Consider the following 22553-nt stretch of genomic DNA (forward strand, 5'->3'; position numbering starts at 1 on the left):
GATTGACCGATTTTTTGTAAGCATTACTCGTGAAAGTCAAATTATTGTGTGTGAAAAAGAGAAATAAAGTAGGGCGGGACATGTGAAATTACAGGGGCTATTATTACAATGATTATAGAGGGATACAGGAATCTGACAAAACAATAAGCAGGATCCTGGATCAGACCCCCCCCCCCCCCCCCCCTTCCTCCCAATGAGATCCCCTTACAGTGTCAGAAAAAGTCTTGCCTTATTCTGTATGAGGGTTTAAACGAACACCAATCTAAGCACAGAAATATGTCATGTTGTCTCCAACATGGTGCATTTAGAATATAAAGTTATTTGATTTTTTTGCTTTGACTATGATAGCAAACATAAATTCAAAATGTCACTGACAAAAGTAATTACTTTTTTTGAAACAATAAAATAGAACTACCGAACATGGTGCATTTAGATAAGATTTATTATTTCCAAATTAGGATCCCAAGCGGGTATACACATATAACAAATATAATCTTTACAACATACAGTATTTTACATGACATTCATATAATACACCTAAAATATTGATATAAAGTGATACAGGCTATTATATGTTAAATAAAAAAAAGTATTTAAGATTTGCTATTCCAGAGATGTGGCAAATGTCCTTTCACTTGATTTTATTTGCAGTTGTTTTTATTGTCCCCCGCGTTATGCGTTGCAGGGGACATGGAAATACCGGGTGTTCGTCTGTCTGTCCCGTCTTGTTAGCGCACTCACAGGTACAGTTCTTGCCAGATTTTTATAAAATTTATACTATAAGTTAATATCAGCAATCTCAGACATGTTATATCATGGTGGTCGATTGACTTTTTTTTAAAAGAGTTATGCCCCTTGGAAATATTAAATTTATGGAAAATGGCCTCGTTAGCGCTCTCACGGGTACAATTATTGCCAGATATTTATAAAACTTATACTATAGGTTAATATCAGCAATACCTCGAACAAGTTTTATCATGGTGGCCAATTGACTTTTTTTTTTAAAAGTTATGCCCCTTGGAAATATTAAATTTATGGAAAATTGCCTTGTTAGCGCTCTCACGGGTACAATTCTTGCCAGATTTTTATAAAACTTATACTATAGGTTAATATCAGCAATATCTCGAACAAGTTTTATAATGTAGGACGATCGACTTTTTTAAAAAGAGTTATGCCCCTTGGAAATATAAAATATGTGCAGCGCGGGGGACATTGGAACTCTGTTCTTTTATTTTATTTATTTAATATTTTTACTGGAAATGTATAAATATAATTGATTGATTAGCTGCAACAGGTACCAAGGGACGATGCACTAGGATTGTGAGCTTAAGAGCTCTAACAAACCTCCTCGTATCTGATGCAGAGAAACAAACATAAATGTAACAAAAGTTCAAGTTTATTCACAGCAAATAACATATACTGCAGTAATAGGTATTGAGAATAGTGTAGATTTCCCCACTGCAACAGACACCAGGGTTGGTGCTCAAGGAGCAGTCCTCCTCGTGTCTGAAGCAGACAAGAAAGCCACACCACTAATAATTTTTAGAAAAAAATTTACCAGCAGCAGTGAGAATCGACTTATCTTCTGTGTTCATAAGCCATATCAGTTTATCTTTTGAGTTATGACTTAGAAAATTGGGGCAATTTTTAGTTATTTCTTGAAATAGATGAATGCGGTCATCATTAAATTTAACACATTGAAATAGAAAATGATATTCATCCTCCACATCTCCAGAGTTACACGAGTACAAGTTGTCATTTAGGAGCGTACCCTGACACCTTCCGGACTCAATTCTTAAGTGGTGTGATGAAATTCTGTTCAAAATTTCCCATAATGGAAAGATATTTTTCTCTTCCAAAATTTGATTTAAATGTAACACAAGTTCTAACTTTACCATCTAAATAATTTATCCTTTAAGTGTGCCATAGTTAAATAAAAAGTATGATTTTTATATTTTTTTCATATTAGCTTTCAAAGCTATTACTTAATGGTGATGATAAAGCTATATGATTGATGTCTGGGATTGTTTCAAGAACTGACTTCATAGAGCCATACCAAGATGTTTTTTTTTTAATGAAAAAGATTTTGTGATGTTAAATAAGCATCTTTGAGAAGAAAGAAACTGGAATCAAGATTTTCCAAGTGATACCAGTAATTCAACATAGATTTAATTATATCATAATATAATGGGAATTGCCCTAGCTCGGATAAAATTCCAAAATTCGTGGGTTTTTTTATGAACACCTAAAACAAGTTTACTAAATTTGATGTGTAGTCGCTCACATTTTAAACTGGAATAGATTTTATCAAATGGTTAGGTTCCATTTCTGAATCTTGCTGAAAATGGGTTAAAAGTTCCACATATTTCAGACCCATATAGGAGTATTGGTTTTATGGTATGATCAAATACATGTAAACTGGTACTTATGCTTGGATTATCAAAGTGATATCAAATTCCTATACAATTTATAATAAGCCTTCAAAGACTTTTTATACAGTTCAGTCTGAGCAAATGAAAATGACCCTGATGCACTAAAAAGCAAACCAAGATATTTATAATTATTAACACAATTAACCAACCTATTTTCACAAGTAAATTTTTCACAATTTAGAACATAAAGTTATTGTTTTTAGTCCCCTACCGACGAAGTCGAAGGGGACTTCAGGTTTGCACTCTGTCCGTCTGTCTGTCCGTCTGTCCATCCGTCAGTCCGGCAAATCAGCTTTCCGCACTTTTTTTCTTTGTTCTTGAAGATATTTATTTGATATTTGGTATATATAGTTTATCATGAGAAGATATAGATCAAGTTTGAATCTTGTTCCGGTCTGATGATTTAGTCCAGAGTTATGGACCATAAATCTGGACCATATCTAATGTAAGGGTACTATGTTAAACCATATTGCTGTACAAATGGGTGATAACTCATTTTTTAAAAGACATTCTTTGTTATATTAGTTGAAGAATTTTTTGGCAGGTTTGTTTGTTATTTAGTATAATCTAATTTTCTGAATGCTATATATATAAAAAAAAATTATGAAGAGAAATCCTTTAATTATATAATAATCTATTTTTATTAATGTATATATTTCAATACATTACATTGTGTAGATAAAAGTTGTTGACATTTTATAGATAAGTTACAAATCTATATTACTTTGTGACAAATGAAAGAAAAAATATTAATTATATTTGATTATAATTTGAAAATAGATATACATTGTACTACATCATATCTAATTTTAGAGAACTATTAATCATATCTAATGTTTTTTTCACTCTATAATCAGTTTTCCACACTGTTTTAAGTCATGCTTGAAGATAGTGACATGATATTTACTTTTTGTTTACACCATGACAAGTTATAGAACAAGTTAGCATTTTGTTCCAGTAAAATGAATGTTTACCTGGTAGGGGACTATGTATTGCCATACAATACTCTCAGAATGCTTGTTTTTTTTGCTATGTGACTACGATAGCAAACATAAATTCAAAATGTCACTGACAAAAGTAATTACTTTTTTTGAAACATTAAAATAGAACTACCCTCATTGTTAACAACAAAGAGGTAAAATTTAGTGACACTTTGAAATGACATGAAGCCTCTTGACTTTTCGACAAAAGTTGCTACTGCTTGTGGTTTGTTAATCCCACACGTCATATCAAGAACAATTTCACTTTTACATGTTCTGGTATCAATTTTTCTTATAGCATTTGAAGAATCGATAATGTAGAAGTTGTCAACATCATCTTTTGCTAGACAGGATGGCATTTTAGAGTACACTTTAAATCTTTTATTCTCAAGTCCTGAATTTATGTCCAGAGTTATGAAGTCGTTAGTTTTTGACTTGTAAATATAAAGATTATCTACACCAAGTTCATGTATGTCCAATTTTCCTGTGTACTCTATAAGTCTTTTGCTATTTGTGTCTATTACATTATAAAACAGAAGACCTCTTCTTTGACAATTAATGATCAAAATATCATTGACACAAGCAATCCCAGTACACTCATCATTGACATCAATGTTTTCCTTTTTTGATGGTTGATATGGGTTCCAGATGAGCACTTTCTGCTGATCAAATAGCGTAACTGCAATTCTCCCATCTTTTGTGAAGGTAAGACATCTTGGGCTACCTTGAAGAGATTCTTGTAACATTGTCGATCCATTTTGATCAATTATAAGAACTCGATTATTTTCACTATCAGTCATTGCAAGGTATCCATTAGGAAGGCATTTGATATCTCTTATAACATTCTGTTTCTGTCTCGATAGGGGAATGGCAAATTGACGTACTAGAATAAAGGTGTTATCAATTGGTCTTGCTTCAGCTTTTCTTCGTACATCATCTGTTGACTTTGCTGTTTGCAATAAATTTGTTGCCACCATTGCTTTGTTTTTACCAGTAAGCCTCACTGGACATTTTACAGATTGAACGGATACCTGACCAAAGGAAGGCACTAAATCATTTAAATGCAAGGCGTTCAAATTTAGATCAACTGCAAGTGTTTTTGTGAATACATGTCCATTTAGACTTTGCAGGTATTCTTCATGTTTTGAAACATCTCTGTTTATGTCTTCAAGAGACAAAACCATTTGTTCATCTGATGCATATTCCACCATTGTTTTTACATCAGATAATTTCTTCTCTAAAACAGACCTTTTGGTTTTATAAGTGTCTATTTCTAAATCTAAAGATGATGCTTCTTCAGTATATTTCTTGTGTACTTCTGATTGCAAGTCAGCTGCTAGCTGTTTTAGATATTTTTGGTTTTCATCAAGAAGGTTCTGGACTTTTGTATCAATAACATGTTTTGCTGCTTTTAGGTTGTCCTTATTTTTCTTTCGATCTTCTTGTAGCTTTTCAAAGACATCAACAAAATCTTCTAATGTAGCCATTATGTCAGTGAATGCTGCAGACGATTTTATTCCTGATGCAACATCCTTTAGTTTGTTTACGCTTTTGCATAATGCATGTTCTTCTTTCATGCAAGAAAAGCAGATAGCAGAAATGTGATTACTACAATAGAATTCAAGATCCTTATCTGAATGTTTATGGCATTTTCTGCTTATAGCTGATGCCATATTTGGAAGTTTTTCATATTCTAACTTTGATAGCAAAGTATGTGCTTTGGTAGCAGCTAGACGTTTGTGATATTTTCCGCAATGGTCACAAAGCCACTGTTGACACTCGCAGCACCATCGTGTTGCTTCAAGATAGGACCCATCTTCAGCACATGGCTCACATTGGGGTATATTACTTGCCATGATGCAAAAGTAACTTGTCACTACAAAACATAAATAATATCAAATTTAAGATTTTTGCAATTGTGGAACACTCACTCGTACACCACATATTTCTACTCCAGATCTTAAGTTTCATCATAACAAAAGGACATTAACTTCTGTTTACAACTTGAAAATTACTCTGAATATAGACAAACCTTTGCACCAGGAAAGGTTTTAAAGCCTAGCAGCAGATTGATATATAAATTTGAAATGCATTTTGTGTTTCTGAAAGACCCTTTCCTGGATTTTGATTTTCTGAAACACTATATGAAAGCATTTAACTTTTATGTATCAATGTGCTTCTAGACTTTAGAACATTTCCACAGGTTTGTCTGAATTCAGAGCAACTTTTGAGATGTAAACAATCATATCTGTCCATTTGTTATGATGAATCTTCATTTTATGATTTTTAAAAGGCATCATGTTAAAAAAATACAAATGATTCCATTAAAATATTCAGTAAATATTCTTTAACATTTTTACTTCTTTTCACTTATTTAATGTGTTCTTGATGAGAGCAAGCACACATTAATACAGTGAAAATTGGTTAATTTATCTATGAATGTTTACTACAAAAATAAATAAACACCAAATAACAAGGGAAAGGTAAAAACAAATGATATTTAGGGCCTACCATGCCAAAATAAAGAGCTGCGCCGTGAGCGCATGATACGCCGTTGCTTTTTCAAAGATTAATGTTCCATAACTCATCAATTTCATATCAGAAATTCATAAAAAAAACTAAAGGGAGCTTATTTTAATAGATATAAACCAGTCACCAAAGGTTCATGAAAACTGCTTAAAGCACTTTTGAGTTATTGTCCTAAACAAGAGGCTCTCAAGAGCCTGAATCGCTGACCCGTATTTCAGAGGAGAAGATTTTTAAATGTTAGCAAACTTGATGAACAAATTGTGTAAAATTGTCTTTAAAGGGCAATAACTCCTTAAGGGGTCAATTGACAATTATGGTCATATTAACTTTTTTGTAGATCTTACTTTGCTGAACATTATTGCTGCTTACAGTTTATATATATCTATAATAATATTCAGAATAATAACAAAAAACTGCAAAATTTTGTTAAAACTACCAATTCGGTGGCAGCAACCAAACAATGGGTTGTTCGATTCGTCTGAAAATTTCAGAGCTGATAGATCTCGACCAATTGAACAATTTATCCCATGTCAGATTTGCTCTAAAAGCTTTAGTTTTTGAGATATAAGCCAAAAACTGCATTTGACCCCCATGTTCTATTTTTAGCCATGGCGGCCATGTTTGTCGATGGATCAAAACTTCGGATACAATTTATAAACTAGATACCCTAAGGAACATTTAGTTAAAGTTTGAAGGTATTTGGCCCAGTAGTTTCAGAGGAGAAGATTTTTGAAATAGTTTACGACAACAGACGACGACAACAGACGACGACGACAGACGACGGACGACGACGGACGCCAAGTGATGGCATAAGCTCACATGGGGCCCTTCAGGCCCCGGTTAGCTAAAAAATGGAAAATCCCCCTTTTTTATACGACCGCAAAAAAATTTTTGTGGTCGTATATTGGTATGACGTTGGCGTCGTCGTCGTCGTCGTCGTCGTCGTCGTCCGAAGACACATTGGTTTTCGCACTCTAACTTTAGTTTAAGTGAATGGATCTCTATGAAATTTTACCACAAGGTTCAATACCACAAAAGGAAGGTTGGGATTGATTTTGGGGGTTATGGTACCAATAGTAAAGGAATTAGGGGCCAAAAATAAGCATTTTTGTAACTTCCAGACATAACTTGTGTGCTAGTGTATGGATCTCTCTGACATTGTACCACAAGGTTCCATATCACAAAAGGAATGCTGGGATTGATTTTGGGGGTAATTGCCTCAAAATTTTAGGAATTAGGGGCCAAAAAAGGGGCAAAAAACAAGCATTTTTCTAGTTTCAGGACAATAACTTGTGTGTTAGTGTATGGATCTTTCTGAAATTGTACTACAAGGTTCAATATCACAAAGGGAAAGCTGGAATTGAGTTTGGGGGTAATTGCCGAAACGTTTAGGAATTGGGAGCCAAAAAGGGGCCAAAAATAAGCATTTTTCTAGTTTCCAGACAATAACTTGTGTTCAAGTGTATGGATCTCTCTGAAATTGTACTGCAAGGTACCATACCACAAAGGGAAGGCTGGAATTGATGATGGGGGTAATTGCCTCAATATTTTAGGAATTAGGGGCCAAAAAGGGGCAAAAAACAAGCATTTTTCTAGTTTCAGGACAATAACTTGTGTGTAAGTGTATGGATCTTTCTGAAATTGTACTACAAGGTTCCATATCACAAAGGGAAAGCTGGGTTTGAGTTTAGGGGTAATTGCCCTAAACGTTTAGGAATTTGGGGCCAAAAAGGGGCCAAAAAGGGGCCAAAAATAAGCATTTTTCTAGTTTCCAGACAATAACTTGTGTTCAAGTGTATGGATCTCTCTGAAATTGTACTGCAAGGTACCATACCACAAAGGGAAGGCTGGGATTGAGTTTGGGGGTGATGAATCATAAGGGGGTTCAAAAAATTGGGGGGGGGGGGGGTTTGCTTTTTTTTCTTTTTTTTCTTTTTTTTTTCTTTTAAAATTTTCCATTTTAAGTTGGTTATTTCTGATTTATATTTAAAAGCAAATAATAATGATATGGTAGGAGATACACACCAAACAGGATGTGTAAATTATTATATAATAAGTATTGTGCAATAGCAAGAAATTTTCAATTGCACAGTATTGCACAATAGCAAGAAATCTTCAATTGCACAGTATTGCGCAATAGCAAGAAATCTTCAATTGCACAGTATTGCGCAATAGCAAGAAATATCCAATAGCACAATATTGCGCAATAGCAAGAAATTGTCAATTGTACAGTATTGCGCAATAGCAAGATATATTTAATTGCACAGTATTGTGCAAAAGAAGATACTTCGTATAAATTGCGTATTTCTTGACCAATTTCAATGGGGTTTTATTCTTGAATTCTTGGGGTTCTTTAATATGCTGAATCTAACCGTGTATTTAGTTTTTGGATTTTGGGCCCCGTTTTTAAATTGGTCCACATTGAGGTCCAAAGGGTCCAAAATTAAACTTTGTTTGATTTCATCAAAAATTGAATTATTGGGGTTCTTTGATATGCCGAATCTAACCGTGTATTTAGATTCTTAATTTTTGGTTCTGTTTTCAAATTGGTCTACATTAAGGTCCAAAGGGTCCAAAATTAAACTTCGTTTGATTTTAACAAAAATTTAATTCTTAGGGTTCTTTGATATGCTGAATCTAAACATGTATTTAGATTTTAGATTATGGGCCCAGTTTTCAAGTTGGTCCAAATCGGGGTCCAAAATTAAACTTTGTTTGATTTCAACAAAAATTGAATATATGGGGTTCTTTGATATGCTGAATCTAACCATGTATTTAGATTTTTGGTTTTTGGGCCCCGTTATCAACTTTGTCCACATTGAGGTCAAAAGGGTCCAAAATTAAACTTTGTTTGATTTCATCAAAAATTGAATTCTTGGGGTTCTTTCATATGCTGAATCTAACCATGTATTTAGATTTTGGATATTGGACCATAATAGGTGAATGTCCAATTTAAAATTTTTAAGTTCTTAGACCACATTCATTCTGTGTCTGAAACCTATGCTGTGTCAAATATTTAATCACAATCCAAATGCAAAGCTGTATCAAGCTTGAATGTTGTGTCCATACTTGCCCCAACTGTTCAGGGTTCGACCTCTGCGGTCGTATCAAGCTGCGCCCTGCGGAGCATTTTATTAATGAATAAAACCCTATAACTTTGAAACGTAAAATCTAAAATTTATATAAATCAAAAGGGAGTTCACGTCAATAGATATAAATTATTCATCAAAGTTTCATGAAAACTGCTCAAAGCATTTTTGAGTTATTGTCCGAAAACTGGAAAATCCCCCTTTTTTAGCTCACCTTTCCTAAAAGGAAATGTGAGCTTTTGCCATCACTTGGAGTGAATATTATTATAGATAAAGATAAACTGTAAACAGCCAAAATATTCAGCAAAGTAAGATCTACAAATAAGTTTTATATGACCAAAATTGTCAATTGACCCCTTAAGGAGTTATTGCCCTTTAAAGACAATTTTACACAATTTGTTTATCATGTTTTCTAACTTTAAAAAATCTTCTCCTCTGAAACTATAGAACCAAATTAAACCAAACTTAAGCTGAATGATTCTTAGGTTATCTAAAATAAAGTTTGTGTTTAATTTTCTGTTTCCGCAGAAAACATGGCCGCCATGGCTAAAAATAGAACATAGGGTAAAATGCAGTTTTTGACTTATATCCCAAAAACTAAAGCATTTAGAGCAAATCAGACAAGAAGTCTTCATTAGGTCAAGGTCTACCTGCCCTGAAATTATCAGCTAAATCGGGTATCTGATTTTAATGTTATTGCCCCTGAATTGATAATTTTAAGGAAATTTTGCAGTTCTTATATGCCCGTTTACGGGTCGTATCATGGTATACCGTTGTCCGTCTGTCCGACCGTCCGTCTGTCTGTCCGTCGTCAACATGTCGGACAATAACTCAAGAATGCTTTCACCAACTTGCAAGAAATTGTGGTGAATTGTTTATATCTATTGACATGAGCTCCCTTTCGATTTTTATATATTTTAGATTTTACATTTCCGAGTTACAGGGTTTTATTCATAAAAAAAGGGGGATTTTCCAGTTTTCATACAAAAAATCAAAAATGCTTTCAGCAGTTCTTATGAAACTTTGGTGAATTGTTTATATCTATTGATGTAAGCTCCGTTTAGAATTTTATCAATTTTACATTTTACATTTCTGAGTTATGGGGTTTTATTCAGTAAAAAAGGGGGGATTTTCCAGTTTTCAGACAATAACTCAAAAGTGCTGTTAGCAATTCTCATGAAACTTTGGTGAATTGTTTATATCTAGTGATGTAAGCTCCCGTAACATTTTCATAAATTTCTAATATGACATTGAGAATTAATTGAACTTTAATTGTTTATAGTCTGACAACAGATTTACTAAGTATTGCGCAACAGCACAGTGTATTGCACAACAGCAAGAAATCTTTAATTGAATATAAATTCAATTCATATAACCAATTTCAAGTTCTTTGACTACATTTATTCAGAAACCTATAATATGTCAAATATTTAATAAAATCCAAATGCAGACCTGTATCAAGCCGGAATATTGTGTCCATTTTTGCCCCAACTGTTCAGGGTTGGACCTCTGCGGGCGTATCCAGCTGCGCTCAGCGAAGCAGTTTATTGGTTATTATCTTGATTATTATTATAGATAAAGATAAACTGTAAACAGCAAAAATGTTCAGCAAAGTAAGATCTACAAATAAATTTAATATGACGGACAACTGTATACCATACTAAGTACCGTAAACAGGTGTTTAAAACCCTTTCCAGTTGCAGTGGCAGATTAAGGGTGCCCGGGCCCCGCACAAGGAACTACAAATATGGTAAATCAAATCAAATCAAATCGAATATTTTATTGTCGTATAAACTTTACAGTTTGTGACCAACATGTATTAACACAATAAACATATATACATACATATCAAACATACACAATAAAAAACAGCATCAAAATTTATAAAAACAAACAAGCTGTTAAGAGTCCCCTGCCCTCAGTTCTAATGACTTTTTCAAGAAGGATCCTAACTTGTTTGTTTGTAAGGCGTTGATGAATTTAGTCAGGAATGAATTTTTTCTTCTTCATTTAAATTATTAAAGTTATTATTTTCAGTACATATGTGTTCAAAAAAGGCATTTCTTAGTGTTTTATTATAATCACAATAGAGTAAAAATGTTTCTCATCCTCTAGTATTTTACATTTATGACAAAGTCGTTCCTTTCTTGGGATTTTAAAATATCTCCCCTTTTCAATTAAGAGGGAGTGATCACTTAGTCTAAATTTAGTGATCAATCTCCTTATCTAAAAATTAGATATATTTAGATAAGATTCTAGTTTGCAATCTTTTTTAAGTTTTTTATATAGATAAAATTTACTTTTATCATCAATGTTTTCAAATTTAGTTTCAATTAAATCTTCATATCTATTTTTATACGACCGCAAAAATTAAACATTTTTTGGTCGTATATTGGTATGACGTTGGCGTCGTCGTCGTCGTCGTCGTTGTCGTCGTCTGGCGTCGTCCGGCGTCGTCCGAAGACACATTGGTTTTCGCACTCTAACTTTAGTTTAAGTGAATGGATCTCCATGAAATTTTACCATAAGGTTCAATACCACGAAAGGAAGGTTGGGATTGATTTTGGGGGTTATGGTACAGTTAAGGAATTAGGGGCCAAAAAGGGGCCAAAAATAAGCATTTTTGTAACTTCCAGACAATAACTTGTGTGTAAGTGTATGGATCTCTCTGACATTGTACCACAAGGTTCCATATCACAAAGGGAAGGCTGTAATTGATTTTGGGGGTAATTGCCTCAAAATTTTAGGAATAAGGGGCCAAAAAAGGGGCAAAAAACAAGCATTTTTCTAGTTTCATGACAATAACTTGTGTGTAAGTGTTTGGATATTTCTGAAATTGTACTACAAGGTTCCATATCACAAAGGGAAAGCTGGAATTGAGTTTGGGGGTAATTGCCCGAAACGTTTAGGAATTGGGGGCCAAAAAGGGGCCAAAAATAAGCATTTTTCTAGTTTCCAGACAATAACTTGTGTTCAAGTGTATGGATCTCTCTGAAATTGTACTGCAAGGTACCATACCACAAAGGGAAGGCTGGGATTGAGTTTGGGGGTGATGAATCATAAGGGGGTTCAAAAAATTTGGGGGGGGGGATTTTTTTTCTTTTCTTTTTTTCCTTTTTTTTTTCTTTTAAAATTTTCCATTTTAAGTTGGTTATTTCTGATTTATATTTAAAAGCAAATAATAATGATATGGTAGGAGATACACACCAAACAGGATGTGTAAATTATTATATAATAAGTATTGTGCAATAGCAAGAAATTTTCAATTGCACAGTATTGCACAATAGCAAGAAATCTTCAATTGCACAGTATTGCGCAATAGCAAGAAATCTTCAATTGCACAGTATTGCGCAATAGCAAGAAATATCCAATAGCACAATATTGCGCAATAGCAAGAAATTGTCAATTGTACAGTATTGCGCAATAGCAAGAAATATTCAATTGCACAGTATTGTGCAAAAGAAGATACTTCATATAAATTGCTTATTTCTTGATCAATTTCAATGGGGTTTTATTCTTGAATTCTTGGGGTTCTTTAATATGCTGAATCTAACTGTGTATTAAGTTTTTGGATTTTGGGACCCGTTTTTTAATTGGTCCACATTGAGGTCCAAAGGGTCCAAAATTAAACTTTGTTTGATTTCATCAAAAATTGAATTATTGGGGTTCTTTGATATGCCGAATCTAACCGTGTATTTAGATTCTTAATTTTTGGTTCCGTTTTCAAATTGGTCTACATTAAGGTCCAAAGGGTCCAAAATTAAACTTAGTTTGATTTTAACAAAAATTGAATTTTTAGGGTTCTTTGATATGCTGAATCTAAACATGTATTTAGATTTTTGATTATGGGCCCAGTTTTCAAATTGGTCTACATTAAGGTCCAAAGGGTCCAAAATTAAACTTTTTTGTTTGATTTTAGCAAAAATTGAATATATGAGGTTCTTTGATATGCTGAATCTAAACATGTATTTAGAATTTTGATTTTTGGCCCTGTTTTCAAGTTGGTCTAAATTGGGGTCCAAAATTAAACTTTGTTTGATTTCAACAAAAATTGAATATATGGGGTTCTTTGATATGCTGAATCTAACCATGTATTTAAATTTTTTCTGTGTACCCCGTTATCAAATTGGTTCTTATTAAGGTCAAAAGGGTCCAAAATTAAACTTAGTCTGATTTTAACAAAAATTGAATTCTTGGGGTTCTTTGATATGCTGAATCTAAACATGTGTTTAGATTTTTGATTATAGGCCCAGTTTTCAAGTTGGTCCAAGATAGGGTCCAGTATTTAAACTTTGTTTGATTTCAACAAAAATTGAATATATGGGGTTCTTTGATATGCTGAATCTAAACATGTATTTAGATTTTTGATTATGGGTCCAGTTTTCAAGTTGGTCCAAATTGGGGTCCAAAATTAAACTTTGTTTGATTTCAACAAAAATTGAATATATGAGGTTCTTTGATATGCTGAATCTAACCATGTATTTAGATTTTTTATTTGTGATCCCGCTATCAAATTGGTTCATATTGAGGTCAAAAGGGTCCAAAATTTAACTTTGTTTGATTTCATCAAAAATTGAATTATTGGGGTTCTTTGATATGCCAAATCTAACCGTGTTTTTGGTATTTTAATTTGGGTCCCGTTTTTCAAATTGGTCTTCATTGAGGTCCAAAGGGTCCAAAATTAAACTTAGTTTGATTTAAACAAAAATTGAATTCTTGGGGTTCTTTGATATGCTGAATCTAAACATGTGTTTAGATTTTTGATTATGGGCCCAGTTTTCAAGTTGGTCCAAGTTGGGGTCCAAAATTAAACTTTTTTTGATTTCAACAAAAATTGAATATATGGGGTTCTTTGATATGCTGAATCTAAACATGTATTAAGATTTTTGATTATGGGTCCAGTTTTCAAGTTGGTCCAAATTGGGGTCCAAAATTAAACTTTGTTTGATTTCAACAAAAATTGAATATATGAGGTTCTTTGATATGCTGAATCTAACCATGTATTTAGATTTTTTATTTGTGATCCCGCTATCAAATTGGTTCATATTGAGGTCAAAAGGGTCCAAAATTTAACTTTGTTTGATTTCATCAAAAATTGAATTATTGGGGTTCTTTGATATGCCAAATCTAACCGTGTTTTTGGTATTTTAATTTGGGTCCCGTTTTTTAAATTGGTCTTCATTGAGGTCCAAAGGGTCCAAAATAAAACTTAGTTTGATTTAAACAAAAATTGAATTCTTGGGGTTCTTTGATATGCTGAATCTAAACATGTGTTTAGATTTTTGATTATGGGCCCAGTTTTCAAGTTGGTCCAAGTTGGGGTCCAAAATTAAACTTTTTTTGATTTCAACAAAAATTGAATATATGGGGTTCTTTGATATGCTGAATCTAGCCACGTATTTAGATTTTTAATTTGTGAACTCCATTATCATATTGGTTCATATTAAGGTCAAAAGGGTCCAAAATTAAACTTTGTTTGATTTCATCAAAAATTGAATTATTGGGGTTCTTTGATATTCCAAATCTAACCGTGTATTTAGATTTTTAATTTTAAGTCCCGTTTTTTAAATTGGTCTACATTAAGGTCCAAAGGGTCCAAAATTAAACTTAGTTTGATTTTAGCAAAAATTGAATTCTTGGGGTTCTTTGATATGCTGAATCTAAACATGTGTTAAGATTTTTGATTATGGGCCCAGTTTTCAAGTTGGTCCAAGATAGGGTCCAGTATTTAAACTTTGTTTGATTTCAACAAAAATTGAATATATGGGGTTCTTTGATATGCTGAATCTAACCATGTATTTTGATTTTGGACATTGGACCATAATAGGTAAATTAAAAATATTCAGGTTCTTAGACCACATTCTTTCTGTGTCAGAAACCTATGCTGTGTCAAATATTTAATAACAATCCAAATTCAGAGCTGTATCAAGCTTGAATGTTGTGTCCATACTTGCCCCAACTGTTCAGGGTTCGACCTCTGCGGTCGTATCAAGCTGCGCCCCAGCGAAGCATTTTATTCATTTTTAACTTTATATCTTTTTTATTTTATTTACATCTTTTATGTCCTTACAAGTAGAAAGAATATTAAGGTCAATATTAGTCTATTCAACAATATTTTTTGCATATGTATACCATGAATAAGTTCCAGTCAAATCTAGAGACTGCATGTGCTAGAGAAAAAGCTTCCTTTATCAATGGATTAATATTATTAGTATATAGTCTAGCTAAATATAAAAGGGTTTGTGTTTTAATAAAACATTCTATAGGCAATCTTTCTAATTCGGTGTGTTCCCATTTCGCCTTAGCTGTGAATTCCAGGTAAAAAAGGTAAAAAAAATACTAAGGCGATATGGGAATTGAACTAAGGTGAAATGTGAGTTTAGATAAAAAAAATAAATAAACAAATTAAACCTCTGTGTTTTTATAACAATTTAAACAACATGTAATTAAGGAAGTGTTTCTCTTGAATTATCATTTTTATATTCATTTATTAAAAGTGACAATTTTTATGATTTCAAAAGTTGTGAAATCAGAAACAATCTTCAATAAAAACATTAGTCAGTACGAAAGTTGCTTCTCTTGTTTTTAATTTAATAAAAGTTGCAATTTTATGAATTTTATGCAATTAGAAAACTTTACATTATGCAACACAAAAAGTTAAAAAGAACAAAAAAAAACAACTGTTTTCCCACAGACTTGTTAGCATATATATTAAACAAAAACTTTAATAAAAAAATGAAATAATAAAAAATCGTTAAAATTGTGTTAATGTGCATCCAGAAATGCAGTTGCTCATGTCTTTCCAAACGCAGAACTCAAAGGTTGTTTGTTCCACTACGCAAAAGCCATATGGAAAAAGACACAAGAATATGGGCTTCAAACTCAATACAAAGATGTCCCGGATGTCAACAAACTCGTCCGTTGTGCAGCAGCCTTACCATTACTGCCCTTGGATCGTTTGGTTACACGCCTTGGAAAACGCACCACAGACAGATGCTTGCACCAAATTAACCGCCTATGTAATTCTGACATGGATAGAGGGCAGATACCCACAACCAACCTGGAACCACCTCCAAACAGAAGGACCCAGGATAAATAATCATTTAGAGGGCTGGCATAACAAGCTGAAAAAGAGGATCAAAACAGCACATCCAAACATATTTGAAATTATCAATGTGTTCAAGAAAGAGCAAGCAGCTAACGATGTAAAGAAAGTACAGTATGCAGCAGGTGGCAAGATGAGGGGAAAAACTAAAAAGTATAGATAAGTAGAAGAAAGATTCACCACTCTGAAGGAAAACCTACATATGGTACAACTGACTATATTCAGTATGGTGATGCTGTATCCTACATCCTTAAATTTGGGAACTAAATGAATTTTGAACATTCAAATGTGTTCATCAGTGCCTTGTTTTTCACAATATGAACTATCATATATAGTACTATTTATTTATGTTTATGGAAACAATTCTTATGTTTTATGTATCAGTGCTTTTTTCTCATGCTATTATTTATTACATGTACATTTTCTCTATTAGTATGCTAATCTAAAATTGTGTGTGCTTGTAATTCAGTGCTGATTCAGAAATAAAATATTTGTTTATGATTGTGTGATATTTGTCTTTATTTATTCATTAAAATATGAAATATTCCGTATCCTATTTGTCATCTCTAATAAGACTTTATTTACAAAATATATTGCACAAGTAAAAAGATACATATTCAGAAAAAGAAGTGCAACTATAAAAAAGAATTATTTAAAAAGTTGGACAATCGGGTAGACACCAAAAATTAAAAAAAAAACATCTTCTTTTAAAAAGTATTTCATGGCAGAATTTGGCATCAAAATAACAAATATCAACTAATTGCAATACAAACAAAAAATATCTTAATTACATTGTTTACACAAGCTCCCATTTCGCCTTAGTTAATTCTTGTGTACCTGCAAATTTGTACTAAGGCGAACTGGGATTAATTTTATATAATGATTTTGACAGCTAAGGCGAAATGAGAATAAGCCCCTAATTCAACTCTTGCTCCTAAATTGGATGCATTTTTTCTTATTCCTAGAGTAGATTTACAAAATTTAAGATGCATATTTTCAATAGGGGTTTTGTCAGTAAAATCAAGTTGATTAATTTGTTTTCCTGAAGATAAGGCTCTGTTTTTGGCTCTATGAAAAGAAATATATGTATCCAAGTATGTTACTTCTGAATTATAGTCATAATTGGTTTTACTAAAGAATCAAAAAGACTATTTGCTACTTTTATAGGTAGATAATTCAATGATTTAGTATAGGACTTTATTGCAAAAAATACTTTTTTTGCTTTTTTTGTCAGCTCTAAAGTACTTTGTGATAAATTTCCTTTACATTTTATCAACATTCCCAAAAATGAATATTCTGATATGCTCTCTATGGCTTCATTCTCATAGGAAATATGTGATGTTTCACCATTTTGTTTGGACTGACTGAAAATCATGGATTTTGTTTTATTTGTATTTAAAGAGAGTTGTCATTTGTTACAAAATAATTTAACATTATTTAAAGTGTTTTGAAGACCCTCTTTCAATTCTGACAGGATCAAAAGATTATCCGCAAAAAGGAGGCATCCCAACTTACTATTTATAAGCTTAAGGGGACTTGAATCATCTCCCTCAAAAAATTTTAAAATATCATTTATGAAGACATTAAATAAAGTGAGGCTCAGGGTGTCTCCTTGTTTAACCCCTCTAGCAATATTAAAAAATTCTGTTACATAATCTTTGTTTTTCAAAGATGTTTTAGTATTTAAGTATTGTTGTTTTAGAACTCTGTAAAAAGACCTGCCAACTCCCATTTTGCATAATTTATAAAGTAAAGCAGTTCTCCATACTGAATCAAATGTCTTTTTTTAGATCTATAAAGCAGGCATAAATCTTTTTTTTTTCTTTTTATGTAAATATTTATTAATCAAGGACTTCAATAAAAAGATGCTATCAGCTGTTCTGTGATTTTCTCTGAAACCAAACTGACAATCACTTAATTGTTTGTCAACAATCTTGATTAGCCTATTATTCAATATGGCATTAAAAATTTTTGGTCGATTACTTATAAGACAAATTCCTCTATAATTACTAGGGTCTAACTTGTCACCTTTTTATGTAAAGGGATCATGAAAGAAAATTTCCATGAATCTGGATAATTACCTGTCATTAAATTCAAATTAAAAACTTTTACAATAGAATTAATTATCACAGGTTGTGAATGTTTATTCCATTCACAATTCTATCAATATTATTTCATTCACAATTCTATCTGGACCTGCTGGTTTGTTTACTTTAAGGTTTGAAATGACCAGTTTTACCTCAGCAAATGTAATTGGTGCATCAGTTTCCATATTCAATTCAATATTATCCTCTAGAATGTTTAATTCATGTTCCAGTTTATCTACAAAGGGTTTATCATATGATGCTGGTGTACCCTGATCCTGAAAATGTTTTATGATTTTATTTTCATTCATTAAAATTTCAGGAATATCTTCTTCAATATTTGGTTTCTGTTTATTGCCTTTAGAACATTCCAGTATTCTTTTGGATTATTTTTAAAATTATCTGAAAGTGATTTATAAAGTTTTTGGTGATATTCAATTTTTTTCTGTTTAATCATTTTTTTTAGTTTTTTACATAATTCAAAATATTTAGGTTTTAAACTTTCATTGTCATTTAAGTTATTCTTGATTTTATTTCCCATATAGTTTATTTGTCTTTTTGTTTCATATACACATGTACTGTCCATATAACTTGTTTAATTTTTTTCTTTTTCTTTTTAGTTGGTTTAGATATGCCTTAACACACAGTACATGTATTTTCTGCAAAAGTTTGTAAAATTTTTGTAAGTTTTTCAGTTGCACCATCAACGCCTAGTTTATTGCTATCAAAATGTTGCATCTCTAAATCTAAAATTTCCTTTTTAACATTTTCTGTTAATAGAACATCAATTAATTTTGAAAATGACAATTCTGTCCATTTGTATGATTTAATCAAATGCCATCTCTTTTCATCTAAACATTTCTTCATACATGTATCCAGAGACATATAATACAATATTATATGTCTCTGATGTATCTGATATAATAGAACAATTCATATATAAGTTTATTTGAACATGATCTGATAAACATGTAAAGTCATTTGTTTTAAAGTATTTTACCTCAGACAGGAGACTCTCACTTGCAATGGCATAATCAACTGTACTGAACCTAGTATTACACATATAAGTAAAATATCCCAGGAAATCTCCCCCAAAAAAAACGGCCATTGAGTATATGTAGCCTTGAGGATGAACATAATTCAAGTAATTTATTCCCCAGAGTATTCAAAGTGTTATCTTGATTTACTCTTCTGATTTCAATATCAGTTATATAGCTCTCTGGAAGAAGGTTAATACATGTACCACCAAAATTATTTATTTCATCTGAGTCATTTTCTATGTAATCTGCTTTCATTGCAGTTCTAGAATTAAAATCCCCAATTAAAATAATTTGTCCTTCAATAGAAAATGAACTAATTTCATTTTCAAGATTTTCTAAGTCACTATCATAATGTGCTGATGAAAAAGGGGGAATATAAACAGCACAAAGATATAATTCTTGTTTTAGTCCAAAGAAATACTTTAGCTTTAACCATAATCTATTCTGGGATGACGTAGCATCTTTAAGATAAGAAATCCCCTTGTAAAATTGTTTTTTAATCGTGACTATAATGCCTCCACTATGTCTATTGGCTTTTTTGGTTTTCTTGCGTATTTTAGAGATAATGTTATAGCCTTCAATTTTAAAATCTTCCGACCCCCCCCCTTCCAGGTTTTTAAAAGTATATTTATATCTTTATTTAAAAAATCCAGAAACATTGGGTCTTTCATCTTATCCCCAAGGCCATGTACAATTTCCATGAGGAAATTGACAATTTTTTATGAACTCTGTTCATTTTTAATTTTGACTAGTGCCAGTTATATATTAAACCTTCTTGTTGGCCAGAAAACCTTCAATTATAATTAGACAGTTTGGTTAATGTTTCTATAAACATGATAGATTTAAACTATAATAATAGTTCCAAATATTTATTTTTTTATTTTTTTTTATTCATGACTGCTAACAATACAACAGTCTAGGGGAAATAACTCTTTTCATTGTTAAAATGAATATTACAAGTGTTCTGTAGAACTAACTGAATACTACAAGTGTTCTGTAGAACTAACTTTAACATAATAAATCACCCCAAAAAAATATATATATACAGATATTTCTACATTTCTTCATGAAACTAATATATTTTTCTAAACACCCATCACGAATATGTACAGTGTATATTGAAAAATAAGCAATTTTATCTCATTACATTGTACTTTTTATGCGGTGAGGGCATTAAGTTTTACCCTTGTCCGTCTGTACGTACGTACGTCCCAAAATTGGTTTCTGTTCTCTAACTTGAGTTTGTCTCAACCAAATGTTATGAAACTTATACACAATGCTTTTTACCACAAAACACAGATCAAGTTTGAATTTTGATGGCGTCACTTTAACCATTCCAGAGTTATGCCCCTTTTTAAATGGAAAAATTGCAAAATTTTTAGTTTTAGTTCTCTTACTTAAGTTTGCCTCAACAAAATGTTATGACACTTATACACAATGCTTATTACTACCCGAAGGGCCAAGTGAGCTTTTCTCATCACTTGGCGTCCGTCGTCCGTCGTCCTCCATCGTCGTTAGCTTTTTACCGTTTACAAATCTTCTCCTCTGAAACCACTGGGCCAAATTTAACCAAACTTGGCCACAATCATCATTAGGGTATCTAGTTTTAAAAATGTGTCCGATGACCCCGCCAACCAACCAAGATGGCCGCCATGGCTAAAAATAGAACATAGGGGTAAAATGTAGATTTTGGCTTATATCTCTGAAACCAAAGCATTTAGAGTAAATCTGACATAGGGTAAAACTTATTATCAGGTCAAGATCTATCTTCCCTGAAATTTTCAGACAAATCTGACAACCTGTTGTTGGGTTGCTGCCCCTGAATTGGTAATTTTAAGGAAATTTTGCAGTTTTTGGTTATTATCTTGAATATTATTATAGAAAGAGATAAACTGTAAACAGCAATAATGTTCAGCAAAGTAAGATCTACAAATAAGTTGCATGACCAAAATTGTCAGTCGACCCCTTTAGGAGTTATTGCCCTTAATAGTCAATTTTTAACAATTTTTCGTAAATTTTTGTAATCTTTTACAAAAATCTTCTTCTCTGAAACTACTGAGACAAATTTAACCATACTTGGCCATAATCATTATTAGGGTATCTAGTTTAAAAAATTTGTCCGATGACCCCCGCCTACCAACCATCATGGCCAATTTGGTTAAAAATAGAACATAGGGGTAAAATGCAGTTTTTGGTTTATATCTCTGAAACTAAAGCATTTAGAGCAAATCTGACAGGTGGCAAATATGTTCATCAGATTTAGATTTATCTGCCCTGTAATTTTCAGACAAATCCGACAACCCGTTGTTGGGTTGCTGCCCCTGAGTTAGTAATTTTACAAAAAAATTGCAGTTTTTTGTTGTTATCTTAGATATCATTATAATATCTAATATATCTAATACTATTAATTATGATTTTAACCTTATTTAACATGATTTCCAAAGCATCAGTAAATAAAGGTGAGCGACACAGGCTCTTGATAGCCTCTAGTTTAATCATCTTATTGTTGTAATAATACTAGTTAATCCTTTTATTATTTCGACTAAAATTTTCTTATCAAAACTTGAATATTTACATTCTAAAATGCATAGGGCTTTTTACAAGTCCCACTCCTAACTATTAATAGACTAATACCTGGATACCAATAATCGTAAATATTGTAAACACGGCAATTTTGGCAAAATGCTAACCCTTGTCAACACTCCTTGTCTCATTAATTTGTTTTAATAAGATATATAATAACTAAACTCTTTGTTACTGGGCTACTTTATTCCCTTCTAAATTAGCTTTCGTTTAGCATACATATTTGCATAATTTACCTTCATCATGTTTAGTATTCTACTTTCTTTTTCCATACGATTTAAGTCCGCCATAGATTTCTTTTCAGTGGATCGAATTATATAGGACAATCTCCATTGTGTTTCGGCCTTAATATAACCGTGGGATTGTAAACCGTTGTATTCCGTTTAAACAGAATGTTTTGTGTCATGTACACAGTGTAAAGTGCGTATCCAGTTAGTTCATTTTCACTGTTGTATGCGAGTATGTCTATTGTAGAATAAAGGATGATGGGAAAAACTGCGTTTGTTTACTTTTTGAAAATACAAAATAATTGATTTGAATATATGTTTTAACAGAATTTCAATAGAATATAAATTTTTAATTCATAATAACAGGATTAAAGTCCAAGAAAGTGTAATTTAAGCAGCAGAATCCATAATATTAATTTCTGAATGCGATTCATTTTAACTATAGATGCGATGAATTATCACTGTAAGTGCAATCATTTCTGAT

The 22553-nt window shown here is 32.1% G+C and overlaps 1 protein-coding gene across 1 annotated transcript; it reads right to left on the bottom strand.

Moving 5' to 3' along the window:
- Window positions 1-419: 419 nt before the first annotated feature.
- On the bottom strand, window positions 420-22333 carry LOC127698799 (uncharacterized). The gene is made up of 2 exons (XM_052202478.1): window positions 22079-22333; window positions 420-5288 (listed from the first exon to the last, which is right to left on the bottom strand). Exon 2 carries the CDS (start codon window positions 5266-5268, stop codon window positions 3514-3516), a length of 1755 nt encoding a protein of 584 aa, XP_052058438.1. The 5' UTR covers window positions 5269-5288; window positions 22079-22333; the 3' UTR covers window positions 420-3513.
- Between the last annotated feature and the right edge of the window lie 220 nt (window positions 22334-22553).

Source organism: Mytilus californianus, unplaced genomic scaffold (genome assembly GCF_021869535.1).
Source record: "Mytilus californianus isolate M0D057914Y unplaced genomic scaffold, xbMytCali1.0.p SCAF_4, whole genome shotgun sequence".
Classification (NCBI taxonomy): Eukaryota; Metazoa; Mollusca; class Bivalvia; order Mytilida; family Mytilidae; genus Mytilus; species Mytilus californianus.